The sequence below is a fragment of the Typopeltis vanoorti genome, chromosome 1 (genome assembly GCF_054136105.1).
Source record: "Typopeltis vanoorti isolate ZY-2024b chromosome 1, IOZ_Tvanoo_1.0, whole genome shotgun sequence".
Classification (NCBI taxonomy): Eukaryota; Metazoa; Arthropoda; class Arachnida; order Uropygi; family Thelyphonidae; genus Typopeltis; species Typopeltis vanoorti.
Window position 1 is genome coordinate 27,311,022 of NC_143549.1, and position 23,308 is coordinate 27,334,329.

Genomic DNA, 23,308 nt, shown 5'->3' on the forward strand with positions numbered 1-23,308 from the left:
TCTTTAATTTTCTCTCCTTAAAAATTAATTTTCTCCAGTGCCACTTTCCCAACAGCGAAATCATCATCCTAGGAGATTTTAATGTCCACAACACTAACTGGCTTTCCTCCTCCAGTTGCACAGATCTTGCAGGCAGAAATGCTGAAACATTTGCCATCACCAGCGACCTTATACAACTTATTCACATGCCAACAAGAATACCATATAACTCAAACTGCTCCTCAAACACCCTGAATCCCTTCTTTACCAATAACCCTTCCAACTACACAGTGAATGTAGTGGATCTCCCTAGATAACTCTGACTACAAAAAAGAGGCTGTCCCACAGTGCCATGTGGGACAGCCTCTGCGACTTCTATGCCTCATTCCCATGGTTGGTCCCAACCCAAACATATGCACCCAAACTTATCACCAAAGTAATCCTCACCAACATGGAGACATAAATTCCCTACACTACTCTGAACTGCTGTTCCCTAACTAAACCCTGGTTCTCCAAAAGATTTACAGGGTTTAGTTAGGGAATAACTGGTTCAAAGCAAGAACTCCATCTTCCTTTAAAGCTTATACTCAAACCTAAAATAGATGCAAAAAAAAAAAAAAAAAAACTATCAATGCTTCTAAAACAGAGTTTGAAAGAACAAAAAGGAGGAAACTAGCAGCTAAGACTTTTGGTCTCTTGCAAAAGCAGTTGGTTGTAACTTCTGCCCAACACTATTCCTGTTCATGTCATACCTAGACGGCTCTATTACATCATTACCTACAGAAAACGCTAATCTTATGGTTTCACACTTTGCTTCCAATGCATGCATAACTGACAATGATAAATGTCCCCCCCCAACCATTCCAGATGCCTAACATACAATGCCCTATCCTTTTGCCCGAAAGAGATCAGAAAAATATTGTCTAAATTAGACACAAAGTCTACCGGCCCTGATGTCATTCCTCCAGTTGTCCTGAAAGTGTGTGCACAAAACTGATTCCTATCCTGTATATGCGTTCTTACTTCACTGTTATCTATCTAACAGCCTGGAAATTGGCCCATATTCAACCCATTCCCAAGAAGGGCAACAAATCACTACTATCTAACTATCATCCTATCTCACTCAACTCAGTCCTGTCTAAAGTAATGGAAAAAATCATTAATTGCCAACTCCTTGACTATCTTGAAGGCACTCACCTAATAAATGACCACCAATATGGATTCCATCGTTGCCAATCAACATGTATCATCCATCTCTGGACAAATGCCATGGAGACGTTTGGTGAATCTTAAGTAGTTCTCTTGATATCTCCAAAGCTTTTGACCAGGTTTGGCACAAAGGCTTACTAAGTAAACCACCATTGTTTGGTCTGTCTCAGGACTTCTATAGTTGGACTGCCAGCTTTCTGTCTGGATGCACTCAATATGTGATGGTGGATGGTTCCTTATCCTCTCACCATTCAACTAATGCCGGGGTTCCATGGGGTTCTGTCTTCTCACCAACTGTCTTATGCTATATATCAATGACCTATTTCAGTTGACCGCCAACCATTACACAGTTTTATAGATGACGGCATGTTGCACTCCTCCCTTTCATTTGATAAATCTTCTAAACAACCTATACAACTCAATCTGCAGAACGTTAACCACCACTGCCCTCAATTCAGATCTCTAAGCCATCCTCCAATAGGGTTCAGATAATCTTGTCAATTTCGTTGCTAATAAACCGTTCTGTCTTATTTCTCACAAAAAAAAAAAGAACCATTTTCTCCCAATATTACTTTTAACAACATTTCCATTACTTTAGACAGGATTCTTCTCAGGGGCTCACATTGGTGAGTATGGGCATGGCAAACCCGAGATACCCAAGCTAGACCTGATCTTACTTCATACAATATACACTTGGTATATCATATCTGGAGACTGGTCTTCTAATCTTCTTTCCCTCTACTTTCTCTTGCTTCTTACTCCTTTCCCCCAGTGCTATTAGAGCAATTCAAGGGCGAGGGGGTGACGCTTTCCTCTTGAACTGTAGTTTCCACTATCTACTAAAAAAAAGGCAAGCCTAGTTGTCTTAAGGTGGCAGCCCCACCACTAGGATACCTATCATCATGCTAGTCACTTGACATAGGGAAACACATATTACTTTCAAGTCTCAATGAAATCCAAACTGAACAGAAAACACGTGAAACGACCACAAACTGGAAAAGGTTAAGAAACTTTGGAAAAAAGAAAAACGTGGTGAAATATGCTACTTGGAACATTAGAAGTATAGCACATAAAGAAGAAGAATTAGATAAAATTTTAAATGATGAAAATATAGAAATTGCTGTTCTTACAGAAACAAAAAAAGAAACTTAAAGGAACAAAAGAAACAACTAACTACAATATCATATGTAGTGGAGTGGACAAACAAATACTTACAAAAGCTGGTGTAATAATTTGGATCCATAAATCAATTAAAGCAAAAATAACTCATTATATTCTACTGGAATGAAAGAATATTAGAAGTGAGATTAAAATTAAATAAAAAAAAAATTTAACAGTTGTTGGAGTGTATGCCCTGAAGAAGAAAAAGAAGAAGAAAATGATTACTTTTACAAAGCGTTACAAGGAATATGAAAAATTAAATAAAACAGACCATATAATTATAGCCGGAGATCTTAATGCCAGAATAGGAATGAAAAAAATTAACAATAATATACAAAAATTTCAAGAACCATCAGTAAACAAAAATGAAAAGCGACTCATTGATTATACAATATATAATAATTTAAAAATAATGAATACATTTTACAAACATAAATATACGTGGTGTGCAAGAGGACAAAAATCAATAATAGACTACTTTTATAGCAAATGAAAATAGCAAACCTCTTCCTAGATGTTAAAGTTAGAAGAGGGCTAGCAATTGACACAGATCACTATTTAGTACAGGCAAAATTAAGATTTCCACCAAACTGGCTACAAAAAAATAAACAAACTAGAGAAACAAAAATCTGAACAAATCTGAAAGCACATCCCAACCCAACATTACCAGATTTAAAGATTGGTACTATCAACATAAGAAGCCTAAATGGCAAAGAAATGGAGCTAACTGAGGAATTAGATAAGTACCAGATCGACATAATAGGGGTGACTGAAACAAAAGAGACAAAAACTGGTGAGATCTTTCTGAGCAATAAATACAAAATGTTATATTCAGGCAATAACAATCAAGGAAAAGAAGGAGTAGCCATAGTATTCAACACAAAATACGAGGCTAATCTTCTTGAATGGCAGGCAGTCCCAAGTAGAATGATGTGGGCAAATATCAGAATGGGTAATTGGAGAATGAGACTTATTTGTGCCTATGGCCCCACAGAAGGTTCTACTAAGGTAGAAGTGGAGGAATTTTTTCATGCTTTAGAGAAAGCGACCACCACAATGAAAAAGGAAAAGTTGGTCCTTGTTGGGGATCTAAATAGCAGAGTAGGAAATGATTACCAGACATACAAAAATATTTTGGGAAAATTTGGAGAAAAGAACAAATCTAATAATAATGGCAAATACCTGTTGGATTTCTGATCAGGACATGGACTGGTTATTACAAACACCATGTTCCAACATAAAAATGTGCGCAAATTCACATGGTGAGAAGAGGCAAGGAATAAGAAAAGTCTCATTGACTATGTTATTGTTGATAGTGATGTTTTCTCCCTTGTGCAGGACATCAGAGTGTACAGAGGATTTGAAATTGGAAGCGATCACTATTTAGTTTTGAGCAGGATAAAATTGAATTTCATATCGAAAAGAATGACATGTAAGAGTTTTAAAGCGAATAAAAGTTGAGCAGCTCTCAGATGTGAACTGTAGACTAAAATAAACAAAGATTATTGAAGAAAAAATGAAAGAGTTTGAGAACAGGAACCAAACCTTGGAGATTTGGTCGCAAGCCTTCAAGAATACCCTGATTGATTCAGCCAGAGAGGCATGTGGTGAGGTTGTCTGCAAGGATAGAAAAATCAGAACTCCAGTGGACACATGAAATTAAAGAGGCAGTGAAGAAAAAGAAGAATGCATGTCAAAAGTTCATGGCAAATAAATCAGCTTGTGCTCTTAGAGAATACAGAGACAAATGTAAGAAAGCTAAACAAAAGTCATGGGATGACTTTGGTAAGAACATAGAAAATAAATATCAAGAAGGTGGCAAAATATTCTGGAAGTTGTTGAAGAAGATTAGAAATGGAGGAAAGAGTACTGTAAAAGGAGTTAGAGATGATAAAGGTGACATGAAAATGGAGAAAAAGATATCCTTGAATTATGGAGTAATTACTTCGAAAAATTGCTAAATGAAACAAGCAGTGATAGTACAGTGGTAAATAACACTCAACAGGCATACAGTCAGGAATACATATCCATACTTGAAGGCAGCAGGAGGTGGATGATATTCGACCAGTAATGCCGATGAATGGTGATATAAAAGTCTTACAGTGGCTGCACTGCATAGTTCAGAAGGCCTGGACAGAGGGGCAAATTCCACATGATTGGAGTACAGCTCTCATAGTACCCATATATAAAAAGGGAAATAAAACTGAATGTTAGAATTACAGAGGGATTTCTACTGAGTGTTCCTAGTAATATTTATGCCAGTATACTTGAGAAACAGTTGAGAAGATTGTGGAAGAAAAGCTTGGTGAAGAACAAGCTGGATTCAGTCCAAATAGAGGCTGCCAGGATCAGATCTTCACTTTACGACAAATAGTGGAGAAATCATGGGAATATAACAAAGATCTGTATTTAAGTTTTGTCGATCTGGAAAAGGCATATGACAAGGTGCCAAAAGAGAAGCTATTCAATACGCTACAGTTATGTGGTGTCAATGGGGCATTATATCAAGCAATACTTAGTCTTTATTTGAGTTGTATATCAGTAGTTAGAATTGAAGGAAGTACAGGAAGATGGTTTAATGTTAAATCTGGTTTGAGACAAGGATGTACATTATCCCCTCTGTTATTCATTATCTATATGGATCACATTATGAAGGAAAGTGGTATTAAACATGATATCAAAATTGGAGATGTTAATCTCAGCTCTTTGCTTTATGCGGATGATGTTATACTTCTAAATAAATCCGCTACAAGTCTGCAAGATTCTCTGACTAAATTGAATAACTGTTGTAATAGATATGGTATGAAGGTCACCAATAAAAAGACAAAGACAATGAAAATAGGCAGAATCATTGAAAATGTCAACTGCTGAAATCATTGAAAATGTTGTGAATAAAGAACCTGTCGAACAAGTAAAACGTTTCAGCTACTCAGGCAAGATTTTTATTGAAGACGGTAAATTAAATATGGCAATAGACAACAGAGTCAACAAAGCTGGTATGGTAGGAAGTCAACTGAAGAAATTCATATGGATTAAGAGAGAAATTAGTCGGAACACTAAATTAGCTGTATGCAAGACAGTGTTCAAACCAATTTTAACTTATGGATCTGAGAGCTGGGTCAGAAGTAAAACACTTGACCAAAGGCTAGAGACCTGAGAAAGATTAGAGGCATGAACAGATGCCATCAATGGCAATATCACATTAAAAATGAGGATATTAGGAAAGAACTTGATATTGTGAGCATCCAGAAATGCATTAGCAGAGCTAATCTCAGGTGGTATGGTCACTTAACAGAATGGGTGAGAAACGATTAGCAAAACAAGTGTTCTCTGCCAGGTTGGCAGGAAAACGACCCAGTGGAAGACCAAGATATAGGTGGATTGAAATGGTACAATGTGCCTTAGACGATAGAAATATAAGTTCTGATAATGTTGGAGTCTTGACAAGTAACAGACTGATTTGGAGGAAAATTGTAGCTAGGAAGTTAGTAATGATGTAAAATTTTCATGTAGTACTATTATATCCTGTATACCCCCTTGAGGGATGGCTGGAATTTTTGATGATGATGATGATAATACAGTGGAACAACTATCAAGGTATAGAAATTTCCCAGAATAACAAAATAAATACACTATTATTTGCAGATGATCAGGTAATAACATCAGTTAAGGAAGGCAATTTACAAAGAGCAAAATATAATGTTGTAAGCATTATAGTAGAACAGTTTGGAATGAAAATTTCCATAGATAAACTAAAACAATTGCATTTTGTGGACAAACTCCTGTTAGAAGCAAAATAGTTATTAATAATAAAATAATAGAACAGATAAATACTTTCAATTATCTTGGATGTGAAATATATGAAGGAGAAAAAGACATAAAATTAAAAAGTTCAAAATTTTTACAGATTATAGGCCTGATAAATAGAACACTCAAACCCAAATATAGTACAAAAAGAAACGCGCTTGAAAATATACAATACTTTAGTAGTGCCCACATTATTATATTTCAGTGAAATTTGGGCAATAAACAAAGAATAAAAACAAGTGAAATGAGATTTGAGAAGAACTGCAAAATACACATTATTAGATCAAAAAAGGAACGAAGACATTTAAAAAGAATTAAAACCAAAATCAATAGAAGAAAATCTAAACAATTATAAACAAAAATGGATTGACCATGTAACTGAATGGCCAACACCTGACATCCTAAACAATTACTAAAATATAAGCCAGTTGGAAAGAGAAGGCAAGGTAGACCTCAAAAAAGGATATTGGATGGACAATGAGACCAGAACAGACCAATATGGTCTATACCCGTAATTAGTGTCATGATGATGATAGATAGGACTGAAGTGAGTGAAATAGAGTGATTGTTAGATAGCAGTGATTTGTTGCCCTTCTTGGGAGTGGATTGAATATAGGCCAATTTCCAGGCTGTTGGATAGATAACACTGACATCAAACCTCTTCTGGCATAAACGCATCACAACTATTGCATCCTCAGTTTCTAAAAAAACGAGGATTTCTCTTTCACTCAAGACGTTACTTCACCTTTGAACAGCTGTTAACCTTATACAAATCTGCCCAGCTGTTGAATATTGCCTTTGTATTTTGAGTGGGACTCTTAGGAGCTCCCTCAAAATGCTTGACCCAATACAGAGGAGAGCAATTAGACTTATTAATGACCCATCTCTTACCAACTCACTCCATCTTTCTTTCTCACCCCATCAATAATTCTCCCACTTAGTACCAAACTTGTTGGAACACATGCAGCTGCTGCTCAACATTCCTGTACACTGCTTCTTGAAATCCATAGAACAAGTTTCTTTTCCTCCTCCTTCATCCCTGCTACTGCTGTATTACAGAACAATCTTCCCCTTATGTTTCCTAAGGAATACAATATACAGTGTTTTAAATCAAATGTGAAAAAGTTCCTCCTTTTCCAGTCCACCACCTATATATGGTGCTAATGTACTATAGGTTGATCAACCAACCTCTTGTGTATGGGCTATATACACACACACACACACACACACACACACACACACACACACACACACACACACACACACACACACACACACACACACACACACACACGGTGGAATCTCGGTTGTCGAACTTAATTCGTTTTTCCTGTTTGGAAACCGAATTGTTCGAAAACTGAAACCATTTTCCCATAAGAATTAATGTAAAATGTATTAATCTGTTCCCGAACCCTAGATGATTGTTTATTTAAACCTTTACAACAGTACTTCATGCATAAGATCGTATACAAACATAATGAAAATGCACAAAATCTTACATAAAAGGAATAAACACAATAAATAGATAAAATATAAACGAAAATTTAACTTCACTTTAACTACACATATGGAGGAGAGTTGATGGCGTAAGTGGAAGGAGGTGAGCAAGGGAAGTCCCCTTCCATAAAAACATCGGCTTACTGTCCTGGGTTTTTTCTCTTTCTCTTTTCTGTCTCTTGGCACCACTCGAATTTGCGTGAGACACACTGGGCCTCTGTCTCACTAAAAACCAATGGCATTTGTTTTTGCCTGCGTTTTAAAATGTTTCTGAAGTGAGACATGACACTGTCATTGAAATGGTTAATGATGTGGTTTGCTATAGCCTTGTGAGGGTGATATCTTGAAACAAAACTTTGTACCTCACCCCATTTCACACATATTTCTTTGATCAAAGAACTAGGAACATCCTCAAGCCCTTCCTCTGTGTCTGAAGATATTTCCTCCACCTCCGTCTTTTGCTGCTCCTTCTAAAGGTGTTCCAGTTCTTCTGTGGTGAACTCATTCCTGTGATCCTCCACTAACTTCTCCACATCAGTATTGTCAACTTCCAAGCCCATGCTTTTGCCGAGAGACACAATGTTATAATATTGTGTCTCTGGGCAAATATTATTACAATATTTGCATGTTGCTCTTGTAATAATAATATTACAAAAGCAACATGCTCAGTCTCTGTCTGCTATACAGTCTGGCCACGATTTCCTCCTGGCCGAGTTCATCGTCCTATATGTCACTTGTACCCAGGCTTTGTCAAGGATACTTAAGCAGTGGAGGATGTTGAAATGATTTTTCCAGAATTCTCTGAGTGTTAATTCTGTGTCAGAGGTCACTTCAAAACACCTTTGAAACAGTGCTTTGGTGTATAGTTTCTTAAAGTTCGAAATGACCTGCTGGTCCATGGGCTGAATTAGAGAAGTTGTGTTAGGGGACAGGAACTTCACTGTGATAAAATCAGACTCCTCCATTAACTTGTCCTCCAAGCCTGGAGGGTGAGCAGGAACATTGTCCATCACAAGAAGGCATCTAATTGGCAAATTTTTTTCTTGAAGGTATTTTCTCACACTTGGGGCAAAGACTTCATGGATCCACTCAATAAACAATTGTCTCGTTACCCAAGCCCTACTATTAGCCCTCCACATAACAGGCAATTTACTTTTCATCACATTATTTTTCTTAAGCACCCTCGAATTCTCAGAGTGGTACTTGACCTTGAAGTCCCCACGTTTCCACATAGCAAAAGAGTCAGCCTGTCCTTCATTGGCTTGTGTCCTGGCAATGCTTTTTCCTTCTGAGTGATATAGGTCCTCTTTAGCAATTTTTTCCAAAATAGGCCGGTTTCATCGCAGTTGGACACTTGTTGGGTAAGAAGACCCCCAGCCTTTACATACTAAATTCTTGCACATATTTCTCAGCAGCTTCTTGGTTCAAACTCGCAGCCTCCCCATGCCTAACCACACTATGTATGCCGCTTCTCTTCTTAAATTTCTCAAACCACCCTCTACTAGCTTTGAACACATCAGTATCAGTACTCGTACTAGGGTTTTTCTTTAACTGGTCATCATGTAATCACCTTGCTTTTTCACAAATTATAGCCTCAGAAACAGTATGACCAGCTAACTGTTTCTCGTTTATCCAAATCAGCAACAATTTTTCCACTTCTTCAATCGTCTGCAATCTTTGTTTAGTAACTTTCACTCCTCTTGCAACATCAGCACTCTTGATCACCCTCTTTATTTTTGAGTATTGTACATATCGTTGATTTCGCCATACCGAACTGCATAGCAAGATTCGAGACACAAATATCATTTTCATGTTTGGATATGATTTCTTTTTTCATCTTTATCGTGGTTCTAACAACTTTTCTTTTCACTTTGCTGTTATCGCTATTCTTCTGCGACCCCATGGCGGCTTAATTAATAATAAATTATGAAAAAAAAACTACAAAACACAAAGAAAATCAAGAAAACTCGCTGCAAATTCAAGCAGATGTCTGCACTGAACGAAGGCTGTCGCGTAACTGACGCTTTCCTGCTTTACAGCTCAGCATGTGGAGCACTAGGTCGGAAACCAGGGCGTTTTTTGTTCGGGAAAATGTGTTTGGGAACCGAATTGTTCGAGAACAGAGGTTCAACTGTGTGTGTGTGTGTGTGTGTGTGTGTGTGTGTGTGTGTGTGTGTGTGTGTGTGTGTGTAAAATACCAATTCCAGAAGTATCAGGAACAAGAGGGAGAAGTTTTTGGCATTGGTTGGTGCAATCTCAGAAAAAGTTATAAGCATTAATGAGATGTGCAGATGTAGTTATAGGGATAGAATGTGAAGAGTTTAGTATTTTCAGGGAAGCTAGGATGGAGGAGGGTAATACTGCTGATGATAGATGAATGGCAGCCAAAAAGTTTAAGAGATGGGTGTGAGGATGACTGTTCATTTGAAGCAGTCTGGTGTGAAATCAAGACCAATAAGACAAAATGTATGGTTGGTTACTGCTATAGGCCAGGGGTATCCAGAGATGATCAGAAATATATGCATCAGTAATTTAATACAATGAGTGCAGGTCAAGTGATTTATATTCTGATTCACAGACTATTCATCCCGAGGAAAATTCATTGCTCGAACTATTCATCACTGGAAAAAAGTTTCGCTTTTTTGTTCCTGGATCTCCTAGTGTTCATCTCGCGGTGGTGAAGGGTGGCAGTGCCTCCATACCAGAGGATTCCGATAAAGGCAGCAGTGGAACTCGGCGGTCGTATCTCTGCGGAAGAAATAAGCCCGGCAGTCCATAGAAAGCCAGATTGAAGCACATGGACATTAAGGAGAGGCAGATTCCGGTAGACCATTGACGCGATACAGAACCAAAGGGCAGATAAGTAGACTTGATTTGTATTTCACTGAATGTGAATGAGAGATGTGTGCCACGTTGATAAAGCAGAAAAGGGAACATTAATGATATTGATTAAGACTGTGTTGCTATTGTTTAGAGAAGGTTGCCTTAAATCTTACTGTCTACCACTGTGATAAAGTTCCTTAATATGTTATAAGAAGTTACAAATATGTCTAGAGTGAGGAATTGCTAATTTCTAAAGGGATTGTAAAAGATATAAATGCTATCTTGTGTGGTTTGACAGAACTACTGAGAAATAGAAAGATTTTGATAATCATGCATGATTAAGGTATTGAAGGCAGTACATGAAGATGGTTTAATGTTAAATCTGGTGTGAGACAAGGATGTACATTATCCCCTCTGTTATTCATTATCTATGGATCACATTATGAAGGAAAGTGGTATCAAAATTGGAGATGTTAATGTCAGCTCTTTGCTTTATGCAGATGATGTTATACTCCTAAATAAATCCGCTACAAGTCTGCAAGATTCTCTGACTAAATTGAATAGCTGTTGTAATAGATATGGTATGAAGGTCAGCAATAAGATCTGATAATGTTGGAGTCTTGACAAGTAACAGACTGATTTGGAGGAAAATTGTAGATAGGAAGTTAGTAATGATGTAATTTTTTCATGTAGTACTATCATATCCTGTACACCATGTACCATGTACATGGTGTACAGGAGTACATGACAGGAATTTGATGATGATGAGAATTACAGCATAATCAGTTAAGTATATTTGTAGTATTGTAATATTTTAACTCTATCCTGACTGTCAGGAACTCCCTTAAGATGGGAATTAAGCTAATAGTATTGAATGTACATATTTTTGATATATAATAAACCTTGTTTTTGTATCTAACTAAGACTGTGATTTCTGCAATCCGATGCACCTCTTATAAAAATAATACGAACCTATGCGAGAGACTAGAAAAAAGTAAAGTTTGTCCACGTCTGCAAAGTTGCTAGGTATCACTTAAGTACTGTCTTGAGATCACCTCTTGATTGACAGTATTGTTTAATCTAATAGCACTAAGTGGCGCATCAAAATATAAATTTTCTTGGTGTTTTACTAGAGGTAGATCTCAGACACTCTGATACTCTGCGGTTGCCTCGATCTCGAGGAAATTCCATTGTCCCTCAGAAGTACCACGTAATACTCCTGTGAAACTTTAATGGGGAACTGACCCAAAAAGTAAAGAATAGTTATATGAGTAAAAATTCCACACAACATGTCCAAATTAATGTCTATAAACTTGTGAACATTTACATCAACCAGCAAACATTTCATGAAAAGTGAGCAATAGCGATACCTAGTCTTTATAGATCATAATATTCCTCGGTTTTGTGGCCGGATAATGGATATGCAGTTTTGGTAGTAAATGCACTGTATAAACATTTTTCTTACAGAGGAGTTTGAGCTCCTGAATGAGCCGAACAGTTGTCCAAAATAAGAATTTCAGTAATTTGTCCCTTCTTTATATCATACATTTGCCGAACCAATACCATACCGATCAGTTGCCACGTGAAACACCATAATTGTTTTAATCCATCTATCTTATTTTTATTGATACAGACTTGTGCTTAAGGGTCAAAGCTGTATAACTGAGAGGAGACCTCCACATAGCCTTTAAAGAAGGAATGCGGAGTTGTAAGTCAGCAGTTAGAATTGAAGGAAGTACAGGAAGATGGTTTAATGTTAAATCTAGTGTGAGACAAGGATGTACATTATCCCCTCTGTTATTCATTATCTATATGGATCACATTATGAAGGAATGTGGTATTAAACCTGATATCAAAATTGGAGATGTTAATGTCAGCTCTTTGCTTTATGCGGATGATGTTATACTTCTAAATAAATCCGCTACAAGTCTGCAAGATTCTCTGACTAAATTGAATAGCTGTTGTAATAGATATGGTATGAAGGTCAGCAATAAAAAGATAAAGACAATGAAAATAGGCAGAATCATTGAAAATGTCAACTGTGTTGTGAATGGAGAACCTGTGGAACAAGTAAAACATTTCAGCTACTTAGTCACGATTTTTAGTGAAGATGGTAAATTAAATATAGAAATAGACAACAGAATCAGCAAAGCTGGTATGGTGGGAAGTCAGTTGAATAAATTCATATGGAATAAGAAAGAAATTAGTCAGAACACTAAATTAGCTGTATACAAGACAGTGTTCAAACACTGTCTTAACTTATGGATCTGAGTGCTGGGTCAGAAGTAAAACACTTGACCAAAGACTAGAGACCGCAGATATGAGCGTCCTGAGAAAGATTAGAGGCATGAACAGATGGCATCAATGGCAATATCATATTAAAAATGAGGATATTAGGAAAGAACTTGACATTGTCAGCATCCTGGAATGCGTTAACAGAGCTAATCTCAGGCGGTATGGTCACTTAAATAGAATGGGAGAGGAAAGATTAGCAAAACAAGTGTTCTCTGCCAGGTTGGCAGGAAAACGACCCAGAGGAAGACCAAGATATAGGTGGATTGATATGGTACAAAGTGCCTTAGATGATAGAAATATAAGATCTGATAATGTTGGAGTCTTGACAAGTAACAGACTGATTTGGAGGAAAATTGTAGATAGGAAGTTAGTAATGATGTAATATTTTCATGTAGTACTGTCATATCCTGTACACCCCTTGAAGGTACATGGCAGGAATTTGATGATGATGATGATTGTGCTTACACCAGCACCACTGTGAATTAGATCTTCCTTAGAAACCATGGCTGTAGGTAATATAAATACAATGCCACTGAAGGGATCATCAACAACTACTGCAGATGTAAACAGTTAAGTAGGTATGCAGTGCATACACAATCTGTTTGTCCAGTGAAGTAGTTGATCAGTGGCTGGAATTTCAAGTGCACTCTTGTAATTTTCTCCAGGCTAAAGGAAGTGTTCGATCATCTGTTCGATGATCCACTGATGAGTAATTTACACTAAAGCAGTGATAATAACCTTTTTTATTTTTTAAAAACATAAATATAAATCTGTTATCACCTTTTATTTCCCTATGGGGGAGTAGGCGAGGCTCTTTTAGCCCTATCTAACCTTTTGGAGACTGAGGAAACAGTTCAATCTTCAATCCCCACCGATAGCCAATGAGCAAATGTAAGATTATGCACGGCATCCAGTAAAAAGAGAGAGCTAACACCTCTCTCTTTACTGGATGCCTCTATAGTAATTAAGGATTACTATGGAGGTCACTGAAGAGCACATCATGCTTTGAGTTCAAAAAAGCCAACAATGCTGCTAACACTGTCAAAAAAATAAAATAAAATGTGCAAGAAGTGCATGGTGATATTGTTTTGAATGTATGAAAGTGCCAGCAAGGGGACTTCAGTTTGAAACTCCCCTTGCTCTGGGTACACTGTTTCTCTCGATAACGATATGCCAGAAGCGACTATTGCAAGAATTCGCCATTTGCAAGAACTTGGAGTAGTGTCTGAGCTCAGCAAGTGGATTCCTCATAAACTGATGAACAACAATTGAAGGAATGGGTTCATTCAGGGGAACAGGCTAAACCTCAGCTAAACAAAGACGTTCACCCTCAGAAGGGGTATTGTTAAGTGTTTAGTGGGATATGGCTGGTATTATATACTTTGAACTCTTGCCACAAAACCACACAATCACAGCTGAAGTGAACAACTCAATCAATTGAATGAAAAACTGAAAGAAAAGAATTTTCTCTGTCATTTAGAAGGGTGTTGATTTTCACCATGATAATGCTCACCCTCATATAGCAAGAATCACTTGCACCATGATTGAGGAACTTGACTGGTAAAGCTTCCACATCATCCATTTTCTCCTGATCTTGCACCTTCAGATTACCACTTATTTTCAAAGTTTGCAACATTTCATTAATGAAAAACAATATGATACATTTACGGCATTAAAATTGAGCTATGTGACTTCTTTGCCTCCGAACCTCCGGAATTCTATAGAAATGGCATTATGAAGCTTTCACAACGTTGGAAGAGTGTTATTGATTCAGATGGGGAATATATACTTGATTAAATTAGCAAGTAATTTATCTTTTATATCCTTTTAGAACTTAATGCTTAAAATTACATTGCTTTTGGGATGATCTGATATTAAAGATGAAGGGAGGTAAAATACAGCAGTCTTTCTCATGTGAAATAATACAGGACAGTTTTGCTAGCATTGATATGTTTGTTCTCTCTCTCTTCACTGAAATATGTCAAGGTCGTTGTTTAAGGATTAGGTTACAGGGGGGGTAACATAATAGGGGTTCAGTCACCCCTATTATGTCGATCTGGTACTTGTCTAATTCCTCAGCTAGCTCCATTTCTTTGCCATTCAGGCTTCTTATGTTGATAGTACCGATCTTTAACTCTGGTGATATTGAGTTGGGGTGTGTTTTCAGATTTGTTCCAGTAACTGACTTTTCGCTGTTCGCCCTGGTTCCCTGGCGAAAACAAGGGGGGCCTTGTTTAACCAGGTGACGCCCCTGCCAGCATGAAATTTTGTCATGTTGTACAATCATTTTTTATTTTGGTTTAAGCCAGTAAGAATACAGTTTGGTCGGCTAAATTCCAAATTGCCAGCCCATCCTCATTCATTCAGTATTCAGGTAGATACCAACAGGGTGCACCATGAGAAGGTGAGGATTGGACATTAGGTCAGATGCCCTGGTCAGTTTTTCGAATTCCTTTAAAGGCTATGTGGAGGTCTCTGCCTCCTTCAAATTATCTGCTACATCACTTTCCACAAACCCAACTTTAGCAAAACATTTTTTTTCTGTTTCTGCTTTAATTTTCTTCACTGCCAGCCCGATCCAATTCACAGCATCCAGAACCGATACAGATCTTTCTAATGCAGAACAGCTATCAGCTTTTACATTCGAAATCAAAGATTGCATCAGAAATTGCCTAGTGCGATTTGAATATGTAAATAACAACTGATATCCATGGGGTGTAATACACTTGTTGCATTTTCTGGGAACCATGTGATTTTCACATTTTTTGAAAGTGTTACCTTTAGTTGGCAGGTAGCATTTGTCAAGATAAAGGATGACATTTCTATCTTCCTTCTTCATTTATGCATTAAACATTTATGTTCAACCACTCTTCCATTGTAGCTGCAGTCATCCAAGCTTTTTTATTGTTTCTCCAAATCATTGTTGAATTATTAATTTTCAGGTTCTTGAAACATCTTGGTTTTGCTGCTTTTCCATTTCTCCCACCATATTTCCACACAATAACACTGTAAGGCTTTCTTTGGACATTTTGCCCCTGGTACACTTTTCTCCCTTAACCACAAGTGATTTTGTTAGTAATGCCCCCAAAAAAAACAATCCTGTTTCTTCTGCATTGTAAATGTTTTTTGGTTCATATGGTGAAATCAATTTTAGCAGTTTTGGTTTCCATTCACTCATTACACTTTCATCCACATCTTTAGATTCCCCACAGACTTCGTTCCACACAATATTGTGCCTCTTCTTAAAACTATCCAGCCATCCTGTAGAAGCCTTAAACTGATCATTCCCAAAAGATTTGGCTACTGTGATAGCTTCGTTTTGGACAATTGGACCGGATACGTGAATGTTTTTTGATCTGGCATTCGTGAACCACTCTCATGCTACCTCGTTGATTTCCTCGTTGCCACTTTTGCCTTCCTCTTCATTCGACTGTTTCCTTGCAGCCACTTGTTCATTATTTTATCTTTTTTGTTTAAGTGAGTTGTATACTTGCGTTTTGCCACACTTAAACTGCATCATTATTTCCCATACTGAGAGTTTATCCTTTTCTTTAATTTTAATGACGTTGACTTTTTTGTTTAGCAACAACTCCATATATGATTTAGCCATGATGCAAAAAATGAACTGATCGGTTTGTCGAAATTCGGGTTACTGAAATATTTGAACTTACCGGAAACCGACCAACTTTAATTCTCAAATGAAACAGTAAAAGCAACACAAGTGCCAAAATCTAATAAATATAGGTGTATTTTTAAAACACTTTCTGCTTTATACAAGTAATTTTTAATAAATTCTTCGAATATTGCTTTCCATTTCTGCGTTGGGCAGATTTCATGTTATACAAAATAAATACACTGTAATGCCTATTCTTCTTCTGGCCAGGACTACATAATTTGTTCACATTGAGCAAGTTTCTGTCTTATTCATGTTCTACCTTGGACAAGTTTTACTGTATTAATAATAAAAGGTGCAGTTATTTATTTATTTATTTTTAGTTTCTCTGTAGCACAATTGGATGAATGACAGTACATTGTACCCTTTGGTTGGAAAAGGCCTAAATTTGATTCTCGTCATAGCGAGAGGAATCTTTATATGGGTTTTTCAATTGAAGGTGAGTTAGCTGACCTCATACAGAAGTAGCAGGGTTTTTCCTCTCAGAAACTTGGGTTTATCATCCCACTTACAGGGCAAATTGGCTTTGAGAACACATGTCACAGGCAAAAAATGATGCTGATGGTGATGAGCAATAGATGGCATTGTGTGCAGATGATGATATAGTTAGTTCTGTATAGTTGATAGATTAAATGGTGGAGACAGATTGCCTTCTCTCGTGAGGCCTTGAAGGTGTCGCGGAATAATAATGATAATAATTATGATCATTCAGCCTACTTAGGGGAGAGAGATGAATGGGCAGAAGTTACCTGCTGGCCTTGATGAAGGATAGGAGAGCTCAGCTGTCATTAAGTGGCAAGTTTTCTGCACTTGGCTGTTTTGAAGTCTAATTTGGATTTGTTGAAGTCTTTTTTAAAGCTGGTGTGCTTCATTATAGGCTGAGTCAGCATAAAGCAGGAGTTTTGGTTTTAGGCTACTGATATGCCAGATTTTTTCCTTAGGTTTGCATGTTGGAAAACAAAGGTTTAGGTTGTGGATGGGTGGAGTGAGAAATTAAAGCCTTTATTCCAGTAAGAATTATTTTGGTCATTCCATCTAAATATGTTTAGATCAGAAGAGTGGAAAGAGTAATCACATCATCGGAGGAAGAGTATACATCATTTTGCCACCAAAACGACACATCATGTTTTGGGCCATTTTGGTGCCAAAGTTGATAGTGGGTGATTGTGTACATGAGAGAGAGAGAGAGAGAGAGATAGGGCATTGCTTAAGAAGCAGAATTTTGATGAGTTATGGTCTGATTTTCCAAGGGGACAGCTTGCATTCTGGGCACAAAGGATTACCTAGTATTCTGATGGACAGACATAGGCAGTTTATGGAAGATTATAGCAGCTACCTTGGCATCTATTCCAAATCAAATACTGGAATTGGAGAAGGGAAGCCAGTTATTGTTGAGATTATTTTTTTTAGATGTGCAACCCAAATGCTGTTTGGGTATTTGCAGTGCAGAAAAATAATGAAAAAAGGCGAGAGGGGTTATCAGAATTTGACGCAATAGAGACTGCAAATGAATGCGACAAAGATATTTTGATATTTTCCAAGCAAATTAAAAATAAGGAATTCAAGTTTTAACAATGTCTGAAAGATGTACAGGTTTCTCTTGGAATCATACACAGTGTAGCCTGAAAAGTTGAATTGGATTATCAACTTGAGTTGATCTAAAGATGAAGTTGAAGAAATAGAGGGTTGAATTTAGATGTCTGCAGGCAGTGTACACATCATTTATATTAGAGTTGAGAACTGCAAATATTGGTGAAATACATGTAGAAGTTTTTTCGATTGGGTTTTTGTTTATTTTTCATTTTTGACTTTGTTGCTGTTATTTTTTTAAAAAAAATCTGTAGTGGTATCAGAATTATTTGTGATGGTTTATGTGGAGGAGTTGATTAAAAAATGCTAGGACATGTTGAATGCAAGACCAAATATGTCTTCATAGATAGCACATCACTGGCACATCCATAACATGACCTTAACTGTACCTTACATATGTCTGCTGCTATATTCAGACTCCCTTCAGTCATGACTTAACAGATTAAAAATGGATTATTTGCTAGAAACACTCTGATGGATTACATCAGGTTCAGTTCAATATATCCAGCAGGTTTTCTACTGCTAGATATATACATAGGATCTCTTCACTGCTGTATCCTCAAATGGGAACGATTGAAGTCCTTACATTTTTAGTATGATTTTGTAGGTTATTATTCCCATTCTATGAAGAAATGTTCAGTGGGAGAATGGGGAAAAAACTGGAAACTACTGTGGAGACCAAATATCAACTGTCACTTCTGGCCTCCCATAAACCAGTTGATTGTGATCATTCAGTTGGTAAAAAAATAAAAAATAAAAATTCTGGTTGAAGGAAATGTCAACTAGACTACCACCTCCAACATTTCCTCCAGCCATAGAAAATTAGCCTGTTGCAATCTTTATGGTGAAAGTAGTCACTGGGATTGCCAAAGCTCAGAAACAGACCACACCACAGAAAGTGTGGATTGCTTGACTGGAAGAGGATATATGTTGGATAATGCTAATCCATTAATAGCCAGTTAATTCGATTAATGAAATTGTAGAAGAGAGATCAGTTATTTTAAATTGAAATGAATTTTTCATTGAATTAATATAAATTTTTCATGTTTTGTGTATTTTTGTTGTCTGTGAATCAGCTTATTATTATGAAAATGATTAAAATGTGAAATTTTGAAAGATTTAAATTATATTTTTAAGTTAAGTAAAAATAATTATTAAAGTAACCGAATTATCTTAACTAGTTGTCAATTGCTTTTCAGCTAGAGAATGGACAAGATTGTATGCAATGAATGCCTGAGGACTGCTGTAGATCCTGGTGGCGGGCACAGGATCTGTTAATGTCTATGTTCACTAGATTGTCACAGTGGACTGCTACTGCTACAGACACTCAGGCAGCATTCTGCATCCCAGCTGATGTATATTGTCTCGCTCACCAGATTTCTAGAATTAGAAGATGCCTTCTCTCTCTCTCTCCAGTTCAGTTCCAATAAATCTTTTGGTGTTTAAAACCAGTTTCAGTTCTGTTTCTTGTAAATAAATATGCTTTCCCCCACTTTCTTCAAGTCCTTTCCGTATGCCTTTCAACATGTATGTACAAGTTATTGAGCTGTACAAGTCATTGACAGTCATCGCTGTAAGGACCTGTGATTGAGACCTGGTACTGAAATGTAGTAATGTATGTGAAAACCTGATGTATTATTAATGCCTAAAAATTTCACCCTCCAAACCAGGTCCTTTGTTTTTTCATTATCATGTATATTGCAACAAAACATTAAATAAATTTTATTGTTTAATTTATAATAGTTTCTTCATTGTCACTGATTTCATAAGCTTCATTTTGTTACAGGTTAGAAAACATGCTTAATTAAATCATACTGTCAAGTGAAATTCTAATTCTACTATAAAGATTTATGAAAGCCATTGTAAATTTTTATGGGAGGATATTACAAAATGAAGGGCATTCCAAACTAAGTGCGAGATTGTGATAGCATTTTTCTCTCTTTCTCTCTCTCCATTTCTCAAGTCTTTCAAGGCTGTCTCTCATGTTTCTCACATCACTGACCTGTTTCAAAATGGTTATGCTTGAGATTTCTTCACTTAATAAAATAACCAGAAGTCTTTGCTATAGAGAGGAGGTTCCATAGCCTTCAAATCCAGTTTCTTTGGTAGCAGTGAAAGTAAACACTCTTGTGCAGACTTGCATTGTGTGTTGCAAAAGAAATTGCTGTTCCTTGGTAAACCAGTTTAATTCACTAATTTGAACTTTCTCACAATCTTTAAGTAGTTTTGCATATTTATTAACCCTTTTATCTTGGTGAATGATCTTTTTGCTGTTACAAATGACAGTCAGCATGCACTTTCCAGTAGTTTTCTGTTTATAGCTCCTTAGTAAGGTAAGATGGCAATATTTTATGGACTGAATTTTAATTTCATGGTCATAATGATGGATCCATTATTTTGTAATGAAAGGTCATGCTTTCCCTTTGCTAACATTTGAAGCAAAAAGGTCCAGTATCATGTGTATTTTGCTAGTCAACTGAATATGTCATTCAACTTGCGTATACACACACAAATTTATTGTAACCCTATTCTGTAATAATTTGGTTGATTTGTCTAATTCAGTTCAAAATTTCATATTTCTGACTTAGCAGTTGATTTTCTTTAACTGCTCAGCTTTTTCTACTAAAAATCATTTGACGCTTTTGGCCATGCACTTCATTATTGGTCATCATTAATGTCAACTCTGCTATTGCTGCTTCTTGTTTTTCATACTTCATTATAAAATCCTTGTTATTAGCAGTGAATTTTATTAGCACTTACATTTACTCTGTTTTACACACTCCAGCAAACTTGTGAAAGGTCTCTTCCATTATATATATGAACGATGAGCAGCCCTATTTTTCTACCCACTGCAGGGTGAAGGCCTCTCCTATTATGGGAGGGTTTTGGGTCTATGGTGACCCATGGTGACCCAATCTATATTGGGAGAGTGTATCTATACTTGGGTGAATGAAGGTGGAAGACAATCACAAACATCCATGCCTATGCGGGATTCGAATCTACAGCCTCTTGGCCACTCAGCCAGCTATTATATATATATATATGATAGTGTGAGCAATATTACTTTGGTCATACACCACTGTAAACTAAACTGAACATGGGATAAGACTAGACTTGTTTCAGGCCACTCACACCCCAAGTGCTGTGTGCATGTATGGGCATTGGAACACATCTTGTTGATAGGAATATATGTAGGAATCAGATGATACTTCTTCAAAATACTGCCTATCGGTTCTGAGACGCCTGCAATATAAGAGATTGGAACTCTACGGTCTGTTGAAGAAACCTGAGGTATTGGATCATAGGACTCAATTATCTGCTGGATTTGATTTTATTAGCATTTTTATAGTGGAAAGGTCTTGTTGTAAGATTACTGGAGCACACTTTATGTGCTCTACTAATTAAGGATTTGATAATGTCAACTTTTTGAGATGTATGATGAGCAGACTTTTGATGAATGTATCTGCCAGTGATTGTAGGTTTTCAATAGACACTTGTAGACAAAGTACCAGAAGATGTACGTGTAAGGAGGATATCCAAGAATGGTAAACTACCAGAATTTTCTTTTTCCATGGTGAATTGAATGCATGGGTGAAGGCTATTTATCTGTTGTAGAAATGTGGAGAGTTTTATTCAGCATGTGGCCAAATAGCAAAAACATCATCGACATAATGAAACCAAAGAGAGGGTTGAGGATGAATGGATGAAAACATATTGTCTTCGAAGTGTTTCAAAAAGTAGTTTGCCAAAGGTAGAGACAGAGGGGCTACCCATGCAGTACCTTCAACTTGTTTGTAGATCTTGTTTTTCCAACTGAAATAACCTGAGTGGATAACAAATTCAAAAATCTTTGCAACATCTGAAGGGTAATCCTCATATAGTAATTTGACAGTGTCTAGTGGGATATTGGTAAAAAGAGAAACAATATCAAAACTGACTAATAACTCACTTTTGATTTGAATATCCTTGATTTTTTCAGGAAAATCTCAATTTTTTATGCACGATCTGGAGTGTCCAGTAAGAGCAGTTAAGGAACGTGACAAGACTTGCAATGCGATAAGTAGGAGAATCAATACAATTCACGATGGGTCTTACTGGATAGCCTTCTTTATGTGTTTTTGGGAGGCCATATAAGCGAGGAGTTCTTCCAAAATAAGTACATAGTTTATCCGTGTAATTTGGATCCCAACTGATAGCTTCATCAAGCAACATATTTAATTGTTTAATTTGTGAATTTGTAGGATTATGAGTGATTCCTTAGTAAGTGGAGGTATCTTCTATTTTTTTGAAACACTTCGAAGACGATACATTTTCATCCTCAACTCTCTCTTTGGTTTCATTATGTCGATGATGTTTTTGCTATTTAGCCACATGCTGAAGAAAAACTCTCCACATTTCTACAACAGATAAATAGCCTTCACCCATGTATTCAATTCACCATGGAAAAAGAAAATTCTGGTAGTTTACCATTCTTGGATACCAGTAGTATACTGGCCACTGAACAAGATCAAGATAAGATAAGGAATCATGACGTGTTTGGGTGATAAGATCAGTAATGTCATTGTGTGTGTGTGTGACGTCATGGGTTTGGAATGTTTGGAATTTTTCTGGGGAACGTGTGTGTGATGTCATGTTTGTTTTGTTCATGTATGGTTAAGGGACATTGTTTTGAATTGAAAAGGGAGATATATTAGTGGATAAGGATTTGTGTCGTGATTGGTGGGACACTTCTGACAAGATCAAGATAAGGAATCGTGACGTGAATGTTTGTTGTTTTCAGATGAAAATAAGTGACTTAATTTGTTAGTTGTAAATAAGTGACGTTATTGTTTTGAATGGAAAAGGAAGAGATTATTAGTGGATAAGAATTCGTGTCATGATTGGTGGGATACTATGAACAAAATAGGGGTAGGGTGAATGGGGGGAAGCAACGTCAGTGTCTAGGATGTCTATTATGAGTTGTAGATAAGTAAATGGTTTGCGTATGTCATTATGGGTGATGGATAGTGATGAGATAAATTTTGGAATGTTTGGAATTTCGTTGGGCCCTCCCTTCTGTCAGGGACATCACTGTTGGGTTCGCATACAGCATTGTGGGTGATATTTAGAGGTAACCAATCGTGACATTATGTGTTTGGAAATTTCTGGGGAACATATGTTTCTCTGTGATATCACATGGTATTTTGATTTGCCTATGTAATTGTGGACGATGTTTTTGAGATAAGATATCTTGGAATTTTCCCAGGGTGACATAAACATCTGTCATTGTCGTCA

The 23,308-nt window shown here is 36.8% G+C and overlaps 1 protein-coding gene across 1 annotated transcript in view; it reads left to right on the top strand.

Moving 5' to 3' along the window:
- The window catches only part of LOC150109854 (ubiquitin-conjugating enzyme E2 N), a 62,687-nt gene extending 42,913 nt beyond the window's left edge, over positions 1 to 19,774 (top strand). The window contains exon 5 of the mRNA XM_090415378.1: positions 19,234 to 19,774. Coding sequence (XP_090271504.1) covers positions 19,234 to 19,271 — 38 coding nt within the window. The 3' untranslated portion in view covers positions 19,272 to 19,774. The remainder of the gene's footprint in view (positions 1 to 19,233) is intronic.
- Positions 19,775 to 23,308: the final 3,534 nt, after the last annotated feature.